Source organism: Pseudorca crassidens, chromosome 7, assembly GCF_039906515.1.
Source record: "Pseudorca crassidens isolate mPseCra1 chromosome 7, mPseCra1.hap1, whole genome shotgun sequence".
Taxonomy (NCBI): Eukaryota; Metazoa; Chordata; class Mammalia; order Artiodactyla; family Delphinidae; genus Pseudorca; species Pseudorca crassidens.
In genome coordinates this window covers 80,006,417-80,031,143 of record NC_090302.1, presented here as the reverse complement: position 1 = coordinate 80,031,143, position 24,727 = coordinate 80,006,417, and the positions used below count along the sequence as shown (strand labels likewise).

General features: G+C 48.8%; 1 protein-coding gene and 1 long non-coding RNA gene across 4 annotated transcripts in view; both read left to right on the top strand.

Annotated features, from left to right (window-relative positions):
* B4GALT1 (beta-1,4-galactosyltransferase 1) overlaps positions 1-16,868 on the top strand; it is a 49,622-nt gene extending 32,754 nt beyond the window's left edge. The window contains exons 3-6 of one of the 3 annotated variants that reach the window (XM_067744587.1): positions 7,243-7,430; positions 9,868-9,990; positions 13,586-13,690; positions 13,927-16,868. In XM_067744587.1, the coding sequence (XP_067600688.1) occupies positions 7,243-7,430; positions 9,868-9,990; positions 13,586-13,690; positions 13,927-14,059 (549 nt within the window). In that variant the 3' untranslated portion in view covers positions 14,060-16,868. The other 2 variants (XM_067744590.1, XM_067744591.1) reach the window with 2 other exon arrangements.
* Positions 16,869-22,209: 5,341 nt separating this feature from the next.
* On the top strand, positions 22,210-24,059 carry LOC137227093 (uncharacterized). Its single transcript, XR_010944692.1, has 3 exons — positions 22,210-22,437; positions 22,571-22,667; positions 23,267-24,059. It is a non-coding gene; the product is annotated as an uncharacterized lncRNA (long non-coding RNA).
* Positions 24,060-24,727: the final 668 nt, after the last annotated feature.

Here is a 24,727-nt window from a genome sequence, read left to right as displayed (position 1 = left end):
GCTGGTCAGGGGGAAGCTGTGTAAATAATCCTGAGAGGATGCCGTCTCGAGCCCTGGGGTCTCCCGGGCAAGGCCACGGCCTCTGTGGGCTCACTCAGAAATGCTGAGGCTGGTGGGAGCCAGCCTGTTGTGCAGAGGTCGAAGAGACTTTGCCTTAAAATCAAGCCACAGTTGTGCTCATACTGTATGTGTATATACTTTTGTATCTTGCTCTTTTTCTTAAATCCTATATCATCAGCATCTTCCCATGTTATTTCATAGTCTTCATAATCATCACTTTCCATGCCGTCATAGTAGTTGAACATGTAGTGCTACCATAATTAACATAGACATTCCTATATTAGAAGACATTTAGATAATTTCCACTTTCTCACTAGTGTAAATAATACTGTAATGAACATCTTTCAGTCTGCAGCTTATTCTGTGTTTGCTTCTTCCACATTTAGATTCATTTCCCCAGGCTAGATTTCAGATACGAGACTATGGGTTCAGAAATGGTTTAAACATTTTTCTGGTTCGTAACATAAGTGGCCAAATTGCTTTCTGAAAAAGAAGTCTTTATTTTCTAAGTGTTTTTCTGCAGAAAATATCGTCTCAGTGCCTTGCGCCCTGGGAGAGAGGCAGGCATCCTGCTGTGGCTGCTGTTGAGCTGGGGTTTTAAAACTGTTCTCTGTGTTTACCTTGCCCAGAATCCCTGCTAAGCTGTTCTATTAGCTCAGTTCTTTCTGAAGGTACCTTATGGCTCTGACGTGTGTCCTAGTCCAGGAGAGGCCAAGGGTGTGCTCACTCTTGGGACTAATTACTTTGGCAAACAGAGAACCACCCCCTCAGCACCCTGAACCTGAAAGGGCCCGTTTCCTTCACTTGCTGGGAGAAGAGCTTAAGTCTCAGATCAGGTTTTACTGAGGGCCCTGTCCAAGCTCAGGGCTACCATATTATTATGGTTCAAAGCCAGAGACCCAGCTGTTGTGAAATCCTGGGTGAGTGGATATTTGCCCTCCACAAACTCAGCATTTGTATAATCCCAGTAATTCTCTGGAGATCACCTCTCAGCCAGCCTGTCTACCATCCCAAGGCCTGCAGGTCAGTCCTGCCGCAGGGCTGCCCAGCCAGAGCTTCCTCTGCTTTCCTACCACCCATTCGGCCTAGGTCTTTCCTTTTGGCATCTGAGTGGGCACAGAAAAGTATGAAAGAGGGTATTTCTGCAAACATTTGCACTGCCTGCAGACCTGCCTCTGGATCTGTGGGCTTGAGAGCCTGTGGGTTACTGTCGGTGTTGCGGGGGTGGCTTTGTGATGGGCAGGGCACGTGTACAGCAGCAAAATTGTCTCTCCCATCACATAGAAATTCTGATTCTTTGAGACCCTGGGCTTCCAGTTGATGTTTCCAACCTCACTGCTGCTGTGTCTCTTGGTGGAGGAGGGGCTAGGTATAGTCAGCCCCCAAGCCATCATGGTCGGGGGATATGTGTGCTGGTGTACACACTGGGGCCTGACATCCAGGGAGGCCAGGGTGGTTTGGTGGATCTTCTAGAGACTGTTAGAACTTGCACAATTGGGGCTGTGGTTTTCTGTAGTTGGTCATCTGTCTCCTGTTGCAATCAGGGAAAGGCTGCTCTTGCCGTAACCACAAGATTTGCCTGGGGATTAGACCAGATTCTGCTACCTTTTCTGAAAGCCCCACAAAGGCTGCTTGCAGGTGCAGTACACAGGCCGAGGGAGCAGGTGACGCATGAAATGGGGAAGTGGAATCCTTGCCTTAGCCCTTCCAGGGAGGCGTTCTCTGCTTGCCCAATGCCATTGCCTCGTCTCCGATGTCTCTCACATGAATCATGCAACAGCTTCCAAACTGCCCTCATTTGGGGAGTAGGGCACAAATCCCTCCTTGACGCACAAAGCATAATTCTTGTTTAAAACCTCAAGGGCTCCTGAATAAAAGATGAAACCTTGAGTATTTTAGCAGAGTTCCCAGCCTCCCTCTCCCCCACCATGCTTTGGTCCACGTCCACCTTCATGTCTTATTCTGGCTTTCTCAGTCTGTATTTCTTGTAGTTCCTTGAATGCTCTCTTTTCCTAACAGCCTTTACAAATGCTGCTCGCTCTTCTAGGAATATTCTTCTCATGCCACCCAACTAAACTTGGCTAACTTCTTCGAGGTCTTCTCTGATTTTCTAGAATTGGGTTTGTGTTTCCACCTCCACTTCTCCATATGTGCCGGGCTTCAGAGCTCCTTCTTTTCCCTCCCGGGTAACTGTCCACCCTAAAGAGCTCATCGCCCCATAACAATTGCCTGTTTAACTTGGAACTCCTCGAAAGCAAGGCTTGTGTCTTTTCTTTTCCTGTCTCCCTACTGCTAAGCATGGACTAGACACCCAATAAATGACAAGAATGATATATGAGAAAGAGGGAGAAACAGGACCCTCTGGTCCTCTCCTGTCTCTGGAGCTGGCTTTTCTTTCTTTTTTGATAATCACTTAATTGAGATATACCATACAATTTACCTATTTAAAGTATATAACTCAGTGGCTTTTTAGTATACTCAGAATTGTGCATCTGTCACCACAATCAGTTTTAGAACATTTTCATTAAGCCAAAAAAAAAAAAAAAAAAACACCCTGTACTTCTTAGCTACCAATTCCTCCATTCCTTCCAGCCCTAGTGGCCACTAATCTACATTCTGTCTCTATGGATTTGCCCGTTGTGGACATTTCATATAAATGGAATCTTATATGTGATCCTTTGTGACTGGTTTCTTTCACTTAGCATGGTGTTTAAAATTTTTTGGTGGATGTGTTTTCATTTCTCTTGGGTATATACCTGGGAGTAGAATTGCTGGATCATATGGTGACTCTTTGTTTATCCATCTGAGGAACTCCAGACTGTTTTCCAAGATGGCGGCACCATTTTATATTCCCACTAGCAGTGTATGAGGATTCTGTTTTCAGTGGACATACTACTTGCCTTCCCTTATGTTTAGTATAAATGAGGGCTCTAGAAAAAGGTTTTAATGCCCTGGAGAGCCATCTGATGCTTTTTAAAAATTTATTTATTTATTTATTTTTGGCTTTGTTGGGTCTTCGTTGCTGCGCACGGGCTTTCTCTAGTTGCGGCGAGGTGGGGGCTACTCTTCGTTGCGGTGCGTGGGCTTCTCATTGTGGTGGCTTCCCTTGTTGCGGAGTGCGGGCTCTAGGCGCGTGGGCTTCAGTAGTTGTGGCTCAGGGGCTCCAGAGCACAGGCTCAGTGGTTGTGGCGCACGGGCTTTGTTGCTCCGTGGCATGTGGATCTTCCCGGACCAGGGCTCGAACCCCTGTCCCCTGCATTGGCAGGCAGATTCTTAACCACTGTGCCAATAGGGAAGCCCCATCTGATGTTTTTTAAGACGTTTGTCCCTGCCGCCCAGATGTGCCAGAAGGGCACTGGGTTTGCTGCGTGAAGAGTCTAAGGGTGTAGACCCTGCCAGGCTTCCCACCTCACGCCTCCTCCCTCTACCCCAGGCCAGCACGCCTGACCAGGCCCAGGCTTCTGTCCTCTCTGGATTGATCGTTGTTGGCTTCGCTTGACTGATACACCCACTGTCAGGATTGTGTGCCCCGTCATAAACAGTTTACAGGCTTTTCTGCGCGCTTTGGTCAGTGAGATAGTTGCCCTGTCCAGCTGTGGGAATGTCATATTGTTTTTTGGCCTTTCTTTTTTCTCCCTGTTCTCTCCCTCTGTTAAGCGGGGCCATTCCTAGAAGGAATGGATAAGTATAACTAACTCTTGTCTATCAGTGTAAGATGAAGCCTGCACTTAAAAAGCTCGGCCTTTCAGAGGGACACCTGCTCCCAGTGCACCAACTTCTCTATGCTGAGTATGACTTCCCAAGGTTATCACACATCTCTCAAGGTCTCTCTGACTTTTTTCTGCTGCTATAGAGGTCCTGATCATATGAGCCACAGGCTAACTCACTTGAGCCTTAATCCTTTTTAAAAACCCATTCCCCCATCAGAGAAGCAGGATTTGGGAGGAATCTTAAAGCTGATTAGGAGGGACACATACAAACATGAGAGAAGGAGGAGTCTCCAGGTTGGATCTGAAAAGGTCTGACTGTTCAAGGTGGATGGGAAAACCTACTCCTGTGATAATGAGAGTAGCTGCCATTCGTTCATTGCCAGGCAGTGTGCTAAAGCCTTTTCATGCATTGTCCCTTTGAACACAACTCATCTGTTTTCATCCCTGTGCCCAAATGAGGAAATGGAGGCCTAGTCCCAAAGTCATATAGCTAATAAGTGAAGAAGCTGGCATTCCTGGGATAAGAGTGCATGTGTCTGTCACAATTGTGTATTTGGCTTTGCCAGACAGTAGGTGCTTGACCAGTGTTTCCCTGAGTGCATAAAGTAGTGGCTGCACTGGATGAATGTGCCCGATGAAGAGGGGCAGGAATGAGAGCTGGGTGTCTTCCTATTCCCTGGAGAGGAACGAGAACCTCCTGTTAATCGTGGTGATTGGCAGACTGCCCAGGGCCTTTCTTATCCAGAAAGTTACCCAAGGTGTTGTACCATTTCATCCAAAGAAGCCTAGAACTGACTTTTCTATAATCCCAGGGGAGGAAGAGAAAAACACACACACACACACACACACACACACACACACACACACACACACTTTCCTAATCTACCGTTCTGCTGCTCTGGTGTTCCTAGGGGCCCTGGTAGGTACACCTGCAAAAGTGTACCCTGCCCTTTCCAGCTCCCAGGATCCCACAGGTGAGGCTAGGCTAAGAGGGAGGATGGGAGGAATGATGTATAGTTTTGGGTATTTTGGAAAACTGCCTCACTAGTTGTAAGTGTGGGCCAGACACTGCAGCACCTTATTGAGCTGAAGGAGTTGTTACGCCACACACGTGGAAAGGGGTAGAACAAGTCTGCTCCTTAGGTTTCTCTTCCAGGCTTCCACTGGTCTTGGGGTTTGGCACCAGAGGTGCCCACTCATAGTTCCATATTTCTAGTTCCCGAGAGAGGAGAATGCTTAGCGTAGTCTCATTCAGGCATCTGCTTAGATCAAACAGTCGTGGCCAGTAGGCCAGGTCCTGTGGTTCAGACATGGCCACCAACACCCTGCTCCTGTTATTGGGGAGTGGACCAAGAGAAGGGAGCGTTGGGCAGCCACCCTTGGGGCCCTGCTACACAGCTGGGAAAAGGCTTTGTTGGAATATTGCCTTTTCACTTGTTGGAAGAATATTCAATGGGGCTGAATTTTATCTCACAATGTTAGAGAACGCTATCTCTTTTAGAGTCTTTATGGGGCAGGAGGAGGAAGATGGTACAGGCCTCTCTCCCATCGCTGGGAGGTAGAAGGGTGTGGGAAGAATGAAGTTAATCTGATTTGGGATGAAGGTTGTTACAAGACTGTTGAGATGATTAAGTGATGCACCATGCTTGAAAAGTACTTACCTGTGCCTGGTGTATCATATCCCCCAGAGAATATTAGCAATGTGTTATTGTAATAATTCCAACAACTTCATATTCTTCATATGCACTTCCTAAACTTCGGCTGTTTTTTTTTTTTTTTTTTTTTTGACCTCATGACTTACACAGAATTAGCTGAAGGCAGAATTCTAAATGATTCTTAACTGGTGAGGCAGCCAGAGAACACCCTGAGTGCCACAGGGCACAGCCTTCTCCCTTTACCACGCATGGTGAGAAAGCTTTGTCACAGACTGAAGAAAGGAGCTCTTGTGTAAGATGTTTCATTTACTCTTCTGGGCTGCTTTTTCTGACTTTCTGGTACTTGTCTTTCTCAAGTGGTTGGTTTCCCTGAGTCACCCTCCTGAGACAGGGGGCTGTGGCACTGTCTGTGCTCTCCGTACTCACACAGGCAGCCTGGTGGAGTCCTGGAGAGAGGATATTCAGCATTCTACCTTTGAGACTGTATAGCTACTGCAGGCCCTTCTGGGGCACATTTTTTCCCCAAAGTAGATGGCCCTGATCTTGTTGATCCCAAGAGATATTGGGAACGAGCACTCAGTGAGGATTCCAGGGTGTTGGGCTCCAGCACCAGCTGTGTCATTTATGTGGCCTTAGTTTCTTCATGGCAACATTGGGAGAATTCGGGCCAGGATGAGAGCATGGGTATGGAAGGGCTTGTGAACTAAGTGTAAGGGTGGCTGTGTCGATGCTGTTACTATCCTTACTAACCTGGGGTCATGGGAATTGGTAATTGGTAAGAGCACAGAGACCCATGGTGGTGACCCTGAGGGACCCCTTAGGTCGGAGTCTCCCAAAAGGATTGCCATCTGCCATTGTATGTTGAAGTCCATCTTTGGTCTACTCATCCATCCGTCCATCCATCCATCCATCCATCCATCCAGTGGTTATTTACTGAGATATTATTCTATGCCAGGCAGTATTCTAGGCAGTGGGTGAATAAAAAGTAAAAAATTCCAGCCTTCATTGACCTTATGTTCTAGTAGGGGGAGACTGGAAATAAACAAGAGAATTAAATAAAATGTGAAGTACCTTTGCACCAACACACTTGATTCTGGGGGACCCGATGGTTGGCACCCTGAAGCAGGTGTCCTCCTCGCTCGTACACACTGTGTCTATCGTGCCGAGGATCACACTGCTCCCCACTCTACACTTTGAGCACTGCGAGGGCAGAGATTGATTTGGGTTTGCCGTATTTCTCTGGTACCTAGTTTAGTGACAAACACCTGGAAGGCACACAATGTGGTGATCAAACCATAGTCAACCACACAAAGCAGGTAGAAGTGAAAAAGACCCATGGTCACCAGTTACCTGAGTGACCCACAATTAGCTTCTATATACTATATGAATAAATGACATGTATCTTTAAATGCCTTTCACCTAACAATACCATCTTGATGATCATTTCCTTTTAGAGCCTCCTTATTTTTTGTAAACAGCTCTATTCCATTGTATGGCTGTACCATGGTTTATTTAAGCAGTTTCCTGGTCATGCTTACGTCATTGCTTGCAATCTTTTGTGTTGGTGAACGTGTGATGAACAGAGTGAACACGTTCACCTGTCATTTGCACACTTGCAAGTCCTACAGGATAACTCCTAGAAGTGGGATTGCTGATTCAGGGAATGCCATTTGGTATTGAGTTGTAAAGTGAGGGCAGAAAATGAGGCCCAAGATTGGTCTAATGACCACGTGGAGTGGACAAGTCACCAGTCCCCATGAGCGTTCTGCTCAAAGGCCTTATAGCATCTGATACCACTTTTTTTGTTTCTGCACCAGGCTGGAGAATCCATGTTCAACCGTGCGAAGCTCCTCAACGTTGGCTTTAAAGAGGCCTTGAAGGACTATGGCTACAACTGCTTTGTGTTTAGTGACGTGGACCTCATTCCAATGAACGACCATAACACCTACAGGTGTTTTTCACAGCCACGGCACATTTCTGTAGCAATGGATAAGTTTGGATTTAGGTAAGAGATGTTCACCGGAATCTGCAGAAAACACATTTGTCTCTTATGTGACAACTAGGGAACGCAATTCCTCCAGCCCAGGAGGAGTGCCTCTTAGGCTCTGGAGGAGAATGCCTCCTCTGAGAACTGGGTGCTTTTTAAGCCCATAGTCAGTTATTATTTAAGGAGGAAAATGGAGTCCAGAAACGCCCATACCTCTGCACATCCAGGCAAGAAGAGTTTTTATATTTGGGATGGTGTTCGTCTTTAGGCTCCAAACAGCAGCTGTATTACCTCACTTTCTTCTCTCCCCTTCCCCACACAGTTTGGGAAACAAATTGGAATCATCTTCCCCCAGTAAATTCTTGGGCTTGGATACTTCAGTAGATGTTCCTTGGCACTTTAAGAAGGAACATGGTTTGGTGTCCCTGCAAAGCACAGGCTTCTGCTCAAACACTGGGGCTCAAACTTCTCCACCAAAATGCCTCTTGTGAGGAAGCTGGCTGAAGCCTGTCCCCAGGAGCAGCAGTGTTATCTAAAGCACATTGTCACAGGTGGAAAATAGCCTGGTAGTCCATTTTTTTTTTTTAATCTTAAAAAAGAAATTTGCGTTTTGTTCCATAATTTAGCCACGTTTGTATCAACACAAAATTGTTTTAAGTCACCTGTCAGTTGAGAACCCTGAGCTCTCCCTCCCTGTTCTGAGTCAACACGGGAGCTCTGGGAAGCTGCGCTGCGGGTACCCGTGTGCTAGGCATCCCTGGCCTTGGCTGACTACCGCAGTGTGGCGGGCCTCTGCCACCCAGCAATGCCTTGGTTTAGATACAACAACTTCTTTCAGACTCATTTATTCTCATCGTTCCTTTCTGTCCTCCCTTGCTGGGAGCATGAGAGCTGTGAGATGAATGTAGGTATGCTCTGAAGTCCTTCCTCCAAATTAAAGGCATTCAGACCATAAACTTACTGTCTTAAAGGGGGGAAATTTGACTACAAACGGCACTCTGTACCCTCCTATCTTCCCTCTCTCCCTCCCTGTTTGTGTATCTTCTTCCCTTTGAGATACACCAGCTCTTCTGAGTTCCTCCCTTGAAGCGTGGTGGTGCTTACCTAATTCTTTACCACAGCATCGTGTTTGTTTTACCCAGAACTAGTTAGGCTTGGGAGACGGGGCAGGTAGATAAGAGAAAGCAGCAGAGACAAGAAAACCAAATCTTGTCAAAATAGCATATACTTCCCCCTTGAAGTGGCTAAGAGTCCATTTCTATAAGAACACTGATTATGAAGAAGCCTTAATGGCCTGGCTACCTCTGGTTCAAACCCTCACATTACAAGTGCAGACTGTAATGTGCGGTATGCCAAAGGGGGATGACTTGGCACTTAAATGATGACACCTATTTACAAGTAGATTATTTTTGATTTGTTAAAGCAGGCTCCCAGGGATCTTTGCTTGTGTATGCTTACAGTCAGAATTCCGGAATATATTTGAAAATAATAATTGCATCTTTTTTTCATATGTTCTATATGGTTTGGCTGACTTCCCCCTCAAAGTCTGAGTTAGAGTTTTCCTTCATTAGTGTGATGGGTTTTGGTCTCTTTGGATTACAGTAAGAGCCCAAGTGTGGTTTGGAGCTGCACACAGGGTTGTCACAAAACAGCAAGCTTTAAAAGACCCACAGAAAGGCCTTTGCTTGGCCTCTAGGCATGTCCAGGTTCTTAACATTTCTTGTCAGTTCTTCCTCTGCGTCCCTCAGGAGTCCACAATTCATAACCACTAAAACATTGAAATACAAAAAGGTTTGGAAGGATGAGAGCCCAGATGCCCTACTCCTTGAAAATGTGTCAAAATAGATTCACCATTATACATTTTGCTAAGTCAGGATATGGTAGAATTTTCCAAGAAAATTTTATTTTAGCAAATTTTCAGAAATGCTGTCTTGACTGTTGGGGTCAGTGTTGAAGCCAGTATATCTCTGGAAGAATGAAAGCTAGACTGTAGATGGGCTGGGGGTGGAAAGGGGGGGTTGGCAGGGTGGGCACAGGAGACTCTAAAGCAGTTGCAGTTTCTAGGACCTTCTGGACAAGGATTTCCTGTGCAGGAGCAAGCAAGACACATGGGAAGCAGGTTCCTGAGTGGTGCAACAGAACTGGGCTTATGTTCTTGTCACAGACTGATTTTCTAGATAACCACAGGGGCAACACAATGTTCTTAGAAAGAGCAAGATTCTACTTTCTGGTATCTGTGTCTTCTCTAAGATAATCTTGAGTCTGATCTGAAAACAAAACAAACAAGGAGAACCCGCATAAATCCCTAATTTAAAAGTTCCAGAGAATAAAAATAACTTTAGAAGTGTTTCTATTTTGAACAAGCTTTATTTCAAAAAGTCAAAACTTACTAACCACTGGTCGTGTGTGTGTGTGTGTGTGTGTGTGTGTTTTGGTTTTTGTTTTTTTCCCCCAGCCTACCTTATGTGCAGTATTTTGGAGGTGTCTCTGCTCTAAGTAAACAACAGTTTCTCACCATCAATGGATTTCCTAATAACTACTGGGGCTGGGGAGGTGAAGATGATGACATTTTTAACAGGTAATGGTCACGAATTAGATCTCTTTCTTCCGTGTCTCCCTTCACTTCTGGTCTCTCTACCAGTGCTTGGTTATTCTGCAAGGATTGACCCTTAGGAGGAATGCAGCTCCCGCCCAGCCCAAATTCTTAGGTGTGCCCTGCTCTAGGTGCTATAGGTGATAAAGAGTGTCTTTAGGTGGGACTTCCCTGGTGGCGCAGTGGTTAAGAATCTGCCTGCTGGGCTTCCCTGGTGGCGCAGTGGTTGAGAGTCCGCCTGCCGATGCAGGGGACGCGGGTTTGTGCCCCAGTCCAGGAGGATCCCACATGCCGCAGAGCCGCTGGGCCCGTGAGCCATGGCCGCTGAGCCTGCGCGTCTGGAGCCTGTGCTCCTCGACGGGAGAGGCCACAACAGTGAGAGGCCCGCGTACCGCAAAAAAAAAAAAAAAAAATCCGCCTGCCAATGCAGGGAACACGGGTTCGAGCCTTGGTTCGGGAAGATCCCACATGCTGCGGAGCAACTAAGCCCGTGCGCCACAACTATTGAGCCTGCGCTCTAGAGCCTGCGAGCCACAACTACTGAAGCCCGTGTGCCTAGAGCCTGTGCTCCACAACAAGAGAAGCCACCGTAATGAGAAGCCTGCGCACCGCAACGAAGAGTAGCCCCCGCTCTCCGCAATTAGAGAAAGCTCACGCCCAGCAATGAAAACCCAACGCAGCCAAAATAAATTGAAAAAGTGTCTTTAGGAAAAGTAGCTTCTGTGATTTTTGCATTACCCTTTTGGAAAATGTACAATAAGAACCATGTGAAGGGGTGAATTTACTTTGACTCATGCTATATGGCCGTCCACACCCTGGGCCTCTTTGTAAGCTGGTAAACCTTTATCATGTGAGTTGTCATCACAGATGGTAAAAAACCATTTGTCCGTGGCATTTGAAACCACATTCTGCTCACTTCTTCCTGGCAATGGAATTTTCAACCCTGCTAGCTGCAGGCAGAAAGCACCTTCTCCCTCTGGGAGCCAGTCTGAACTTGTCACTGAGTTTGATATCAGAATACACCCTAGTGCCTTTCTGAATTGGAGTACGTTAATTGGATAATTAACGGAAGGTGTCTGTCAGAGCAGCACCCAAAGTCATTTAAGGTTAGCTTCGTGTGGGAACTTGACATCAACCCAAGTCTTTAATACAGGCCTTGAAGAAAACGTTTTGGAGTGTCCAGATTTGTTATCAGTACGCAGAGCACTGGGCCAGGAAGGCCCAGTGAGGAGGAGGACACTGAAGCCCTGAGCAGGGAGTCCAGACAGAAACAAAGCTGCTTTCACAGCACCACACCTGGCAGCTGGGCCCGTATGATGGTGTACAGGGCTGCTGTGATGCACAGACCTGAGTGATCAGAAAGGCTGGCAGGAGCGAGCCCCGAGGACGGACTTCCGAGGGTGGAGGGACTAGAAGATGAGTGGTCTGTGGGGGAGCTTTCTTCTCTTCCTTTTTCAATTTTTTTTATTTTTTAAGTTGAGGTATAGTTGATGTACAGTGTATATGTTTCAGGTGTACCATAGTGATTCACAATTTTTTTTCTTTTTTTTCGGTATGCGGGCCTCTCACTGTTGTGGCCTCTCCCGTTGCGGAGCACAGGCTCCGGACGCGCAGGCTCAGTGGCCATGGCTCACGGGCCCAGCCGCTCCGCGGCACGTGGGATCTTCCCGGACCGGGGCACGAACCCGTGTCCCCTGCATCGGCAGGCAGACTCTCAACCACTGCGCCACCAGGGAAGCCCCTGATTCACAATTTTTAAAGGTTAAACTCCATGTATAGTTCCTATAAAATATTGGCTATATTCCCTGTGCTGTACAGTATATCCTTGTAGCTTATTTATTTCATACATAGTAGTTTCTACCTCTTAATCCCCTACCCCTATCTTGCTCCTCCCCGTGGAGCAGCTTTCCTGAAAGATAAGGAACCTAACTCCTACTGTGTACCAACTGGCTGTGTGCCAGGCACTAGTTCAGCACTGAGGGAGGCCAGGCTGGGAACCTTGAAGTCATCTAGGACTGGCCATTCCTGCCTCTTAGCTTACTTTTGTATTCCTGCTGTCAAGGCTTTGGTTTTGGTCCTCATTCCTTTCTCCCCCAGAACCTACACAGAATCTTGCACCCCGTTCTGGCTGCCTCTAGTCTTGTTCCCAGCTCTCCATTCTGATACTGCTTATCAGAGACTTCCCTTTGGCCCAAAACCTTTGGGAAACACTGTATACCGTCACCTCTCCATATCTGTGGATTCCACATCCACAGATTCAACCACCCTTCAATATTTGGGAGAAAAGATTCCAGAAAGTTCTAAAAAGCAAAACTTGGATTTGTTGTGCACGCGCGACTATTCGCATAACATTTACATTGTATTTACAACTAGCTACATATCATTTACATAGTATTAGGTTTTATTTTTAATTAATTAATTAATTTATTTATTTTTGGCTGCGTTGGGTCTTCGTTGCCGCACGCCGGTTTTCTCTAGTTGCAGTGAGCAGGGGCTACTCTTGGTTGTGGTGCATGGGCTTCTCATTGTGGTGGCTTCTCTTGTTGTGGAGCACGGGCTCTAGGTGCGCAGACTTCAGTAGTTGTGGCACGTGGGCTCAGTAGTTGTGGTGCACGGGCTTAGTTGCTCCGCGGCATGTGGGATCTTCCCGGACCAGGGCTCAAACCCGTGTCCCCTGCATTGCCAGGCAGATTCTTAACCACTGCGCCACCAGATAAGTCCCTGTGTTAGGTATTATAAGTAATCTAGAGGTGATTTAAAGTATATGGGAGCTATACCCCAATAAAAATTAAATAAATACATAAGGCTTAAAGAAAAGTATATGGGAGGGTGAGGATGTGCATAGGTTATATGCAAATGCTACACCATTTTATATAAGGGACTTGAGCATCCACTGTGAAGGGGGGGTGTTTTCCTGGAACCAGTCCCCCGCGGATACCGAGGGATGACTGTTATATCCCTGTCCGACACTGGCACTGTTCTTGGGGATGCTAAAAGCTCTAAGGAGGCCTCCATGATGTCGTCTTTGCCCTTCCTTCCGGCTTCATCTCCGGCCACTTCCTACCCCAGACCCTGTTCACCAGTCCCCAGAAGCTTGTGGTACTCCCTGAGGGCACTGTGCTTGCTCTCGCCTCCCTGCCTTTGCCTGTGCTGTCCTGACTGCCCGAAATGCTCTGGCAAAAGCACCCACTCATCTTCAAGATTTGGCTGTGCCTAGTCTTGTTCAGGTAGAGTCGGTTGCTTCTCCCTCTGTTGCGCGCATCGCCACCCTTCCCTCGTCCCCTCCGTACTGGCACCGATGGCCCTGTGTTCTAAGCACACCCACATTATAAAGTCCGTGAGGGCAGACACCCCCAGTGCTTGGCACAGGGTGGTCACCAACACGATCTAGAACCAGTGGTAAAATGTTATGGGAAAGGCATGTGAGTTTTAAGCAATGCCTGTACACTGGGCTGGGCCGTGGGCTGGGTGAGAACAGCTGACAGGATGGTGGACAGGACAAGAGTCTTGCAGCTGGGACTGTGGGACCCGAGCCTTATGGAAGCTCTGTAATGACGACTTGTCTCTTTACGCCTTACAGATTAGCTTTTAAAGGCATGTCTGTATCTCGCCCAAGTGCTGTGATCGGCAAGTGTCGGATGATCCGCCACTCAAGAGACAAGAAAAATGAACCTAATCCTCAGAGGTGTGTTCTGTGTTTTATTCTCTCCCCTGTGTGTGTTTCCTTCTTTCCCCTTTCAGGTGGGGCAGGCTGTAGGAATGAAGCTCTGGAATGGGCTTCATGCCTTGAGGGTTCAATCCACGGGACAGGATTGGAGTAGGAGTGGGGAGGAGGGGCCAAAAAGTACAAATGTTTAAAGTTTTTTTTTTTTTTAAGATTTTTGTTTTGGCTTCAACCCTTTGCCCGTTTGTTCCTTGTAGGTTCGACCGAATTGCACACACAAAGGAGACAATGCTCTCCGACGGTTTGAACACACTCACCTACCTGGTGTTGGACGTGCAGAGATACCCGTTGTATACCAAAATCACAGTGGACATCGGGACACCGAGCTAGCATTTTGGTGCAATGATAAGAGACCTGAAAATGGCCAGGGACCTCTGCTGTGTGTCTCTGCCAACCTGCTGGGCTGGTCCCTCTCATTCTTACCAATCAGAGTGATAGACCCTCTCGGCTCATCATTCAGACGCCTTTCCAGACGACCAGGACGAGTGGGATATTTTGCCCCCAACTTGGCTCGGCATGTGACTTCTTAGCCCCACGAGGTGTATGTAAGCATAGCAACTGTCAGCCTTTGGGGGGTTCTCAACATGTTCGCAGTGTCACCCCAAAGAATCAGAGCTATACACAGCCCCAAATTTGGTGACTGTGGGACTCATTCCCTGTGAAAAACTGCTAATTTGTCGTGATATAGGTAAGAATTTTGCTTTAAATTGTGGTATTATTACTTTATGAAAAATTGGAGAGTGCTGCTGAAATTGGATTGGTGTGATGTTTTTTCGGAGTCACATTATAACAGAAAAACACACGATTTCAACCATTCTCATTTTACCCCCTTCTCCCCACCCTCTTTCCGTGGTATGCAACTGTTACAATCACTGTGTGTGTGTGTGTCTTTCCTTAGCAAAAGAATTTTAAAACTTGAGCCTTGGACCTTTCACCCTGCTAACGTGTAAATTCCAAGGCGACTTTAGCCACCAGAGCAAAAGCCTTGGGTGTTCTCACATTCAGTGGCCTTTCTCCAGATTGTCTGATTCCTGAATGTAAATCCTTTTTTTAAATAGCAGTTTGTAGTATTTTAAAGAAAGAACAAATCAGGTTCTAATTACGAGCTAGCTTGATTTTGTGTTGATCCAGAATTGCATAGTGTTTAGCCGTGGCAATTTATTTTTCTGAGCATGCTATATAAACTTGAATTTCCCATGTATTTTTATTGTGGTGTTTTAAATGTGGGGAGGGGACTGAGCATTTTTTAAGGGAAAAAATGATGTATGCTATAGTGGCCACACATGGGCCCTGATGTAGCTGGCAGGCCAGGTTTTCTGAAGAGCAGAGTCATCTTTGGGCCCCTTGATGAGAGCTAGGCCTCCACATCAGCACTACTGAGCTGGACTCCTGGGGGAGACAGAAGCCTCGGCCTGCCTGGCTGACCTCTCCACCTCCCTCCCCTCCCCCCGGTGGGCAGGGCTGAGGGAACCCTCACCTCCTCAGACTGACCCCAAGACCTCCCGCTAGGGCCCTAGGCTGTGGAGCTGTAAATGACAGCCATGAGGTTGTTCACTGGCCCTTAGCCAAGGCAGGAGGAGGAAGCCTCCCTCTGGCCCCTGGGTGCTGCCTCCTGGGCTCTGATGGCCACGCTGCCTGGCCCACCTTGCAAGACCGGTTCTCCTTCCTCTTTCTCCTTCCTCCCTTCTGCTGCCTCTCTCTTCCCTCCCTCCCCCTTTTTGTTCCTTTGCCTCTTGCCTGTTCCCTAAAACTGGCCTGTGGCGCTCAGGGTCAAACATTCATTCTCCAGCGTGAATGTGCCTTTTCATTAGAGATCTAGAAAGAAGTTCGGCTGAAGCCACCCACAGTCCCCCACGACCACTCTGGTGCCTAAAGCCTCCCATTCCCCCTCAGGTTTTTAGCAGGTGCTCCCACTTCTGGGAGGCTGACCCACAGCGGTATCTTCCCCAAGCCCACCTCTGCTGCCAGAGGTTTTAGCCGGCCTGGGTTGAGATGCACAAGGCAGTTCCTGCCACTGGGTGCCCTTGCTGGGTCCAGCCTGGGCTGAGGGCTTAAAATTCAGCTTTCTAACCTCAGAGTGGACCTTACAGCTGGTGGCAGCCTGGAAACCAGCCCTCAGTGTAGAGGCTGAGCTGATGCCTGGCCCCAGTCTGAACCTGTGCCTTTATCACTTTGAGCATCTCAGATGCTAATGTGGTTCTTTTTCCAGAAGCCTTTGTATTGGTTACAAATTATTTTCCACTGCAGAAGCAGCTGGGCTATGCAAAGAGTGTTCCTTCTGTCAGTTCCCCACTCCTTAACAGTGATGTTGATAAAGCCAGGAATGTACTGTCAGGGAGTTTTGGGAAGTGCAAAGAATGAAGGCCTCTTTTTCTATCCCCAGATCCTGACTTTTCCAAAGTGCCTTAGAAGAGAGGAGACAAATATCCTGGGTGGTAACCTCTTTGTTACTTACTTTACTCTTAAAACAAAATTCTGACTTTTTTTTCTTTTTTGTTTTCCTATTGCATTTTCTTTCATGTTCCATTGTAATAGTCAAGTATGTGGTTCATTCTCAGGACCAAGGGAAATCCTGCTGCACCTCTTCCCCATTTGCTGATCTTCCGGTGCGCTAATGGGGTCCCAAGGTTAGGCCTGGACCTTGCCTGGTTCATGAGATGCTGCAGGTCCTGTTTCCTCACTGGGGAGTTCAGGGCTGAGGGTTCAGGGACCATTTCCTTCACCTGGAAGTTGTCACCATGAAGTTGTCATGTGCTGTGACTTTCTCTATTTCTGTCCATTCTGTTGCTGGTGACCCTGTAAAGTGGCCTTTGGGAAAGATCGGAGGGCAGAGGTGGCATAAGAGGGTAAAGGAAATGCTGGTGCTGACTCAGCCTGGGCAGGATCTCTGCTGACCTGAGGGCTGGATGTGGGGCACCCCACACGGCTGGGAGGGGAGCGTCCACCCCACACGGCTGGGAAGGGAGCGTCCCTGTCCTAGAGACCTGTTGTGCTGTGTATTTCGATTTCCCGTGTATGCAAATGTATGTATTTACCATTGTAAGTGGAGGAATGTCTGACCTTGGTGTTCAAAACAGAACTGTATTTTTGCCTTTAAAAGCCAGTAATATAACGTGAATAAATGACCCTATCTTTGTAACGGCAGGTGGTTTCTCTTCTGATGTAAGGGGTTTGGGTTCTCCCAGAGCTGGAGGGCAGTGACTGGGGCTGCCTGCTGGGAGGATGTGAGGAAAGCAGAGGTCTGCCTCCTGTGCCTGCCTCATGTGGGAGGCTGGGGGATTGGGTGGGGGGAGGAGGTGGCGCCTCACCTGGCCACGCTCCACAGCCCTGCCTGGGATCACACAGGGTGCACGCACCTCACTGGGATCACACAGGGTGCACGCACCTCACTGGGATCAGCCGTTCCCCCATCTGAGCCTCATATTCATATCTGTAAAATGGGAATAATAACACGTAGAGACTTTTTGAGGCTTAAAAGGGATGATGTGTCTGAAACACAATGACTGACACCTCACAGGTACTCACTATGCAGCAGCTGGTGCCACTTCAGAGTAGAAGTTTCCCTAGCAGTTCTCCGGCCACATTCTGCTGTTTTCCACCAACGCCAGCATGGTTCTGAGATAGTTCTCAGAGCCACTTACACAAGGTGTTCACAGGGTAGCTTAGATAAATAAGCTTTCTTGTCAGCCCCAGGAAATTTAACCAGACGCTCTCAAAGGTCTTAGCTGTGATCCAAGGACTTGAGACAGTAAGTACCCTGGGCACCACCTGCTCCTCCTCTGCAGCGCCCCTGGGGTCAGGCATCAGCAGCCTCTGACATGCTGCTTCGATTGAATTGGCATCTGGAAGAAATGGGCCGGAGGAAACCAGTGTGCAGGAGAGGTCACTCCCGCTGTCCAGGCTGAGGGGGCTGCAGGCCCTGCTGGGATGGAGCTGTGCTTGTGGGACCGGTTGGGAAACAGAGCAGGAAGGGCAGCCCCTTGTAGCCCCACCAGGGCCATCTGGCTGTCTCCACCCATCCCTGTGACTGCTGGAAGGAGCCCTAGTGGCCTCAGGCTTGAGCAGAGGTGGCTGGTACTCAGATCTGACTTTCCAGCCAGGAGACTCCTTTGGACAAAGTGCTGCCTTACAGGGCTTTCCAAACTGTAAGGTCCGGGTTAAGTGGGGCACCCTTCCCTCCCTAAAGATGCACATATCCACGCAGATGCATATATGCTGACATGTGCCTAGGAGAGGCCAGAATGCTCGGGTTCAAATCCTATTGCTCCTTCTTCCTGGTTCCACGACCTTGAGTGAGTGATTTAGCCTCTCTGTGCCTCGCTTTGTTCATCTGTGTAATGGGGATAACAGTACTTCTTTCATAGGATTGTCAAGTAAATTAATCTTATAAAGCACTCAGACTGGCTCATAATAAGCATTATACATGTTACAAATATTTTTTAAATTTTTGAAAGTGCAGGTGAACACACGTGCTGAGATATACATAGAGACTGCTGTGCACACATTACCCACATATACACATGCACACACCAGGTGTGCTGGGGATCTTCCTTTTTTCCTCTTCTAGGGCACGTGTCTGTGGCAGATGGGTGAGTGGATCTCAGGGCAAGTGACCGCTCCTCTTCTGGAGACACCCAGGACCTCACCAGTGCTGCTTCCTCACCCCTTCCTGCCTCCCCTGAGTGAAGGTGTTTGGACTGGCGGCCTTGGTGACGGAGGGGGGCTTGAACCCCGCCTTGGTGGGCTCCAAGGTGCCAGGGAGGAAGGGGGCCAGGGCCAGGCTTTTGGGGTTGCCATTTCCTTGAGAAGTGCCTTTAGTCTCCCACTTCACCTGAGAACCAAACCAAGTCTGAGCCAGGCAGAGCCCAGGAGCCGTGGGTGTGGATTTGGTGGACACCAGACCCCCCCCACCCCCCACCCCCCACCCAGTATAGTATCTCTTTTCCATGGGAGAATGTGACCTGGATGCCTAATCACTAATGTCCTTTGGAAGCAGGGCTGTGGTGTCCAGGCGGGTGGGTGCCCATGCAGGTATTGATATATGAGTAAAACCTCCCCAGGCAGGAGCGTTTGCTGCTGGTGACAGAGGGAAGCTGTGTGTGGGAAGGATGGGGGAGAGGTTGAGGAAATGAGAAGATGACTGAGTTCTAGGTTGGCAAGTCTCCACCACACTCCCAGACACACTCTCCTCCTGTTTCTTCCAGGAGGTGGGAGTTCGGACATTCCTAGAGGCTAATTTCTTCTTAGAACTGGAACTTCTTCCCCCATCAGAAAGGAAATGAGGTTTGCCTGGCTGAGCCGGTTGTGCCAGACAAGCCTCATTTCCTTCTCTGGCACAGTCCCCGGGCAGGGAACGTGGCTGCTGCCTTCATCTGGGCTCCAGGACCTGTACCCAGGCTGGGAGGCAGAGGAACCGGCGGTGTATGGATGTCATGCGAAGTGATAGGGTCAATGGACCAGAAACCAGAGGACCGTGGCATTGCCAAGAAAGCTGCCCTTGAGCAAGTTGTGTGCCAGGTCACTAGGGAGGGTGCCCGGGAAGAGGGCCAGAAGAAGCCATACAAACAATGGTCATTATGTCTGGCTCTCTGCTTTCCCATTTGCTGTGTCACTCTGGGCAAGTCCACTCCCCTCTCTGAGCCTCAGTTTGCTCTTCTGTTTTATGAATCCACCTCTGGTCTCTCCTGCCAGAAGGAAGTGTCATGGTCTTGGGTTTCCCCTTGTCCCTGAGGCTCACCCTTCATACTGCCTTGAAGAAAGTCATTTTATCTGAGTCTTTATTTGTAAAAATAGCAGGATCACCCCTGCCTTCCCCCTCTCCTTTCCCAGGAAGGCCTTGAGCATCACAGGATAATCTGCTAAAGCTCTACCTGGTGGGGCAGGCTGAGATGCTGTGGCTTTGCCATCTCCCTCTTCTGCCAGTCCCCTCCAAGCTCCGGCAGACTCCTTTCACCTGCTCCCCCTTAGGTTTTCCAAACTCAGGCTTCCTGATTATCCCATCGACCCTGAGGGAGAAGCACAGGAGGGAGTGTTTGTTGCATGCAGCAGTGTTCACCCTGCCATTCCTCGTAACACTGAAAACCTAGAAGCCACCATCAGTGGGGGACTGTGCTGAGTAAAATGAGGATCATCCAAACAATGAAGTACTAGGCGACCACTGAGAATGATGAAGTGGATCTATACTTATTGATTAGAAAGAGGTCTGAGGGAAAAAAGCAAACTACAGAATGGTATTTGCACATATGGCAGGAAAATGTCTGAATAATTTAGTGCAGAGATTATTCTGCAGTTGTTTGTGGGAGCAGATGCACGAGCGATAAAATGAAGAGATGATCTCCCTTCTCCGCACAGACAGTGTGGCCAGGCTCCCATTCTGGGGTAACAACCTTTAGTGTTTTGGGGGCTGCCTGAGGGCCGAGGCCTTTAACAAGTACTAGCCCCATTGAGAGAATGAGCTGGGTTGCTCCCCAGGGGAGTTGCATTCCATGAAAGTGCCCAGACTTGGAAGAGAGACGGGGGCTTCCTCCTATGGGGGGAATGATGGAGGCCTGTGCCCTATTCACATTGAGGGGGGACGTGGCATGCTCTGGGGATGTTCATGGAGGCTGGACGGGATCAATTCCGGCCAGAGAGCTTCTAGCAATTCTCTCGGATTTAGAAAAATAAAGTTAGGACAGTTTTGCCACTCTTTCCTGAGTTCCATTAAATATTCGTGCCTGTTATACTTGGGTAATAAAAATGTTAACCAACAGAAAAAATGGCGGGGATGGGGGCACTGTGCCCTGGCTCTGGAGGGGCAAGATTGGCCTGAGGCACCTGATCAGGGCCCTGGGAGGACTATGAACCCAGCAGGAAGCTGGGGCGATCCCACTGCCTGTGGATCTCTGGCCCTGGAATCCAGGTGTCCTGCTGCTGAGGGAGGCCCTGACCTCTGGATTTTGACACAGACCCAAGCCTGCAGCTATCGTAGATTCATTTCCGGGCCAGATGTGAGTGCCAGACAATTGGCATGTCCTCCTTGACCTTGTCCCTGCCTGGGAGGCATGTGCCACAGGAGGGAGGGTAGCAGGTTGTGACCAATAAGAGTGCACGCCACTATCTTTGACGCTCTCTCTGGTGGGGTGCCAAGAGCTGGGTGCCGAGCCCTGCACCCCACCCCCTCGCTCATCTCCACGGGGGCCCAGACAGCTGGAGCTTCCTGCCCTGAGAGCCTTGGTCAGGGTGGGCCACCAGCGGTTATCCAGCCGGGGACTTGGGCCATTGGTGGGGCCTTCAGAGTATTCCCTTTCTGTGAAATGTCCTGTTGCTTTGTGTTCAGCGACTTTGCTTTCCCCTGATGACAGCAGCGCAGGAGACAGGCCAGCTCCCAGGCCCCAGCTCTCTGGTTCCCCACTTCACCAAAGGCACGTCTGTAATGAGGGAGGGAACAGGAGGAGTTGGCGAACTGCTGCACCACTGTGATCCCTCACACGGCTTCTCCCCTTATGAGCACACCTGGCCCTTTTTGCACTGCGTTGCTCATTACAGTAATCCCCATCATGAGAATCATACGTTCAGGGAGGTCATGTGACTTGCACAAGGTCACATAGAGTTAGTGTCTGATCCAGGAGTCCCAGCCCGGGGTTCTGGCTACAGAACATGATCCAGCCACTCATCCAGCCTCAGCTGCTCTCCCTCCACAAAACAGTGTGAGAGCTGGAGGCCTGAGGCCGAGTGGTGCCCAGCCTCAGCCAGAAGACACAGCCCTCGCTTCGAGCCTGGCCTCAGCAGCATTGCCAAGAGAAGTGCAGTGTAGACAGGGGGCTAGAACCAAGACCTGGTTTCTGTTTTGTGTTGTTTGGGTTTTGTTTGGTTTTCCTTTTACAGTTTGTGAGCACTTGGGAATCTGGCATACTTTGTGGCAGCAGCTCCCTATACCAGGGACATTAGTGTGGCCTTCATCTGGGAGACACATGGGAGTGGCAAACACTGAAATAATCCACCAGGATGCAGGGGGCCTGGATCATGGGTACAGGGAGGAAGGGAGACCCCTGAGAGCTGAGGACCCACGTAGACCTGAAGAAGAAGCTGGGCTCCTTTTTGCCTGTGGAAGCGTCGCTCTGTGAGGCGAGAAGCAGCCCCTGGTTCACAGACAGTACAGCTGCTTCATTGCAGTGCTCAGTCCTGTCCCTTCCCTGGGCTGACACTTGGTGTCCAGGGGTGCTTGGCACAGTATTGTCCCAAGGCTGCTGGGGACATGGGGAGGACAGAGAGACAGGCAGCTCTGCTGAGGCCTGGACTCCTGCTCAGCTCTCCCTTTTCCTTCTAGGCACCTCTTCTCCCCCCTCCCCATGCACCCTCTCCCCAAAGGAGGGCAGCGCAGCACCATTCCCAATCCTCCCAAACCTTCTTAGCCAATGGCGTTTTCCTAAATGAAACCGGGGGCTGTGTCTGATGATTCATGGTTTTTAGACAGGCTGAATCAAGAGTTCTAAAAAGCTCTGCTGGGTTTAACTTCATCAGACTCCAGACCTCAGTGATTTATGTTTCATGCGGTTTGCTCTGGATGGAAGCTGACCCAGCCACAATGAGACATGGAATGAGGAGAACTGACCATCTGATGCTGAGGAAGGAAGAAATCTCCACCGTGACCAATCTGTTGGGCAATGTCTCTCAGATGCTAGCCTGGGCCCTGCCTGCCAGCTCAGAACACTCTGTCTCTGACTCAGGTGCTGGGGCTCAACTTCGTCTCTCGCAGGCCCTGGGCTTGGTACCTGGTGGGCTTGGCTAATGACGTTGGCCCTGCTGGCTCCGTGGGGCCTGTGGGTACTCTCGCCACCTTGGGTCTGCCCTGTCTTGCAGGTTCACTGCCCACACTCTCCAGAAGACCTTTCCAGAGCTTTTCTTCATAGGAAACAAGGCCTGCTAGGTCTTTCCCTGGTCCTCCACCAACCCTGAGGTGAGCACACATCCTAGCACACTGCTGGGGGTGCCTGGCTTTGGGAGGATGAAGGCAGGAGAGAAACCTGAGGAAGCCCTGGACTGGAAGACCAGTGTTGACTGGCTAGGTGACCAAGACCAGATTATCTCTGATCCCCATCCAGAAACTGGGTGGGGAGGCTGTGAAAGCCTGCTGGGGCTGCCAGCTTGTGGTTCTAGGAAAACTCTTTAGGGTGCTTTATTCCACCTGGCCCCTCTGCCTGTTTGAGGTTGCTGCTAGGGCACTTAAACTAGGACTCAAGGCCAGAAACAAAAGTTCTCTTTGTCAATCCTGGAAACCAGGGAGGGGGAGGGTGGAAGGAAGGGAAGCTCCGGGCAGTCCCGAGGCACCCCCAGGGGCGTGGTCCAGAGTCCAAAGGGAATGAGCCTTTGCTGCAAGCCTTCCTGGAGAGCTCTATTGCTTTTCCTTCTTTTTTAACATCTTTATTGGAGTATAATTGCTTTACAATGGTGTGTTAGTTTCTGCTTGATAACAAAGTGAATCAGCTATACATATACATATATTCCCATATCCCCTCCTTGTGTCTCCCTCCCACCCTCCCTATCCCACCCCTCTAGGTGGTTGCAAAGCACCGAGCTGATCTCCCTGTTTCATGCTTCCCTGGTGGCGCAGTGGTTAAGAATCCCCCTCCCAACACAGGGGACGTGAGTTCGAGCCCTGGTCTGGGAAGATCCCACATGCTGCGGAGCAAATAAGCCCATGAGCCACAACTACTGAGCCCGCGTGCCTAGAGCCCGTGGTCCGCAACAAGAAAAGCCACCACAACGAAAAGCCACCGCAACGAAGAGTAGCCCCTGCTCGCTGTAAAAGCCCTCGCGCAGCAACAAAGACCCAACACAGCCAAAAGTTAAAAAAAAAAAAGATAGCTAGCTTTTTCTTTTTTATAGGTATTTTTTCTTCCCACTAGCTATCTGTTTTACATTTGGTAGTGTATATATGTCAATGCCACTCTCCCACTTCGTCCCAGCTTACCCTTCCCCCTCCCTGTGTCCTCAAGTCCATTCTCTACGTCTGCGTCTTTATACCTGTCCTGCCCCTACCTTTTTTTTTTTTTTTAGATTACATATATGTGTGTTAGCATACAGTATTCGTTTTTCTCTTTCTGACTTACTTCACCCTGTATGACAGTCTCTTGCTTTTCCTTCTTCCGTCTGCTTTATCACCTGGACTGAAGCTGCAAGAACACAAAGTTCAGCTCACAAGGTGAAACACAAAACTTGTCCCCAGGGTCTCTGGTGGCATCAGATAAGACTGACAGCCAATAGGAACTCTCCAAATAAATCATTTCAATATGTAATTTTCACAGCAGAGATTTCTTATCATTGTGCTGCAAATATTTTTTAAAATTTATATAGGATGGCAATAAAATATTTTTAAAAAATAATCTTTATGAAATTCATTGATATCTTTACATTTGTCTCTACTAATTTAATAATGTATGGTTTAAAGTCTATTAAAGGACGTCTCAAATCGCCCTTTACATATATGCATTTGGTTTCATTGTTTTTCCAGTAATTGTACCACTGCTGTGAAACCATTTTCAACTAAATACTTAGTTGGAAACGTTACAAGTAATTTAGCTCGTTCCAAGAATTGAGTATGCAAATCCTGAGTCCCCAACTTTTCATAATTAGATTAATTAAACTGTGTTTTGGCTTCAAAATCTTTCATTTATTTATTTAACACTCAAGGAATTTTCCTGCAAATGTTGCCTAGTGGCCCACTGGTTTCCAATGTATTAATCAACCCTACTTTTAAATCTAGTCAACTAATTAAAAATTTAAAAAGCAAAATTTAGGGCTTCCCTGGTGGCGCAGTGGTTGAGAGTCCGCCTGCCGATGCAGGGGACACAGATTCGTGCCCCGGTCCGGGAAGATCGCACATGCCGCGGAGCGGCTGGGCCCGTGAGCCATGGCCGCTGGGCCTGCGCGTCCGGAGCCTGTGCTCCGCAACAGAAAGGCCACAACAGTGAGAAGCCCGCGCACCGCAGAAAAAACAAACAAAAAAACTAGTCCTTT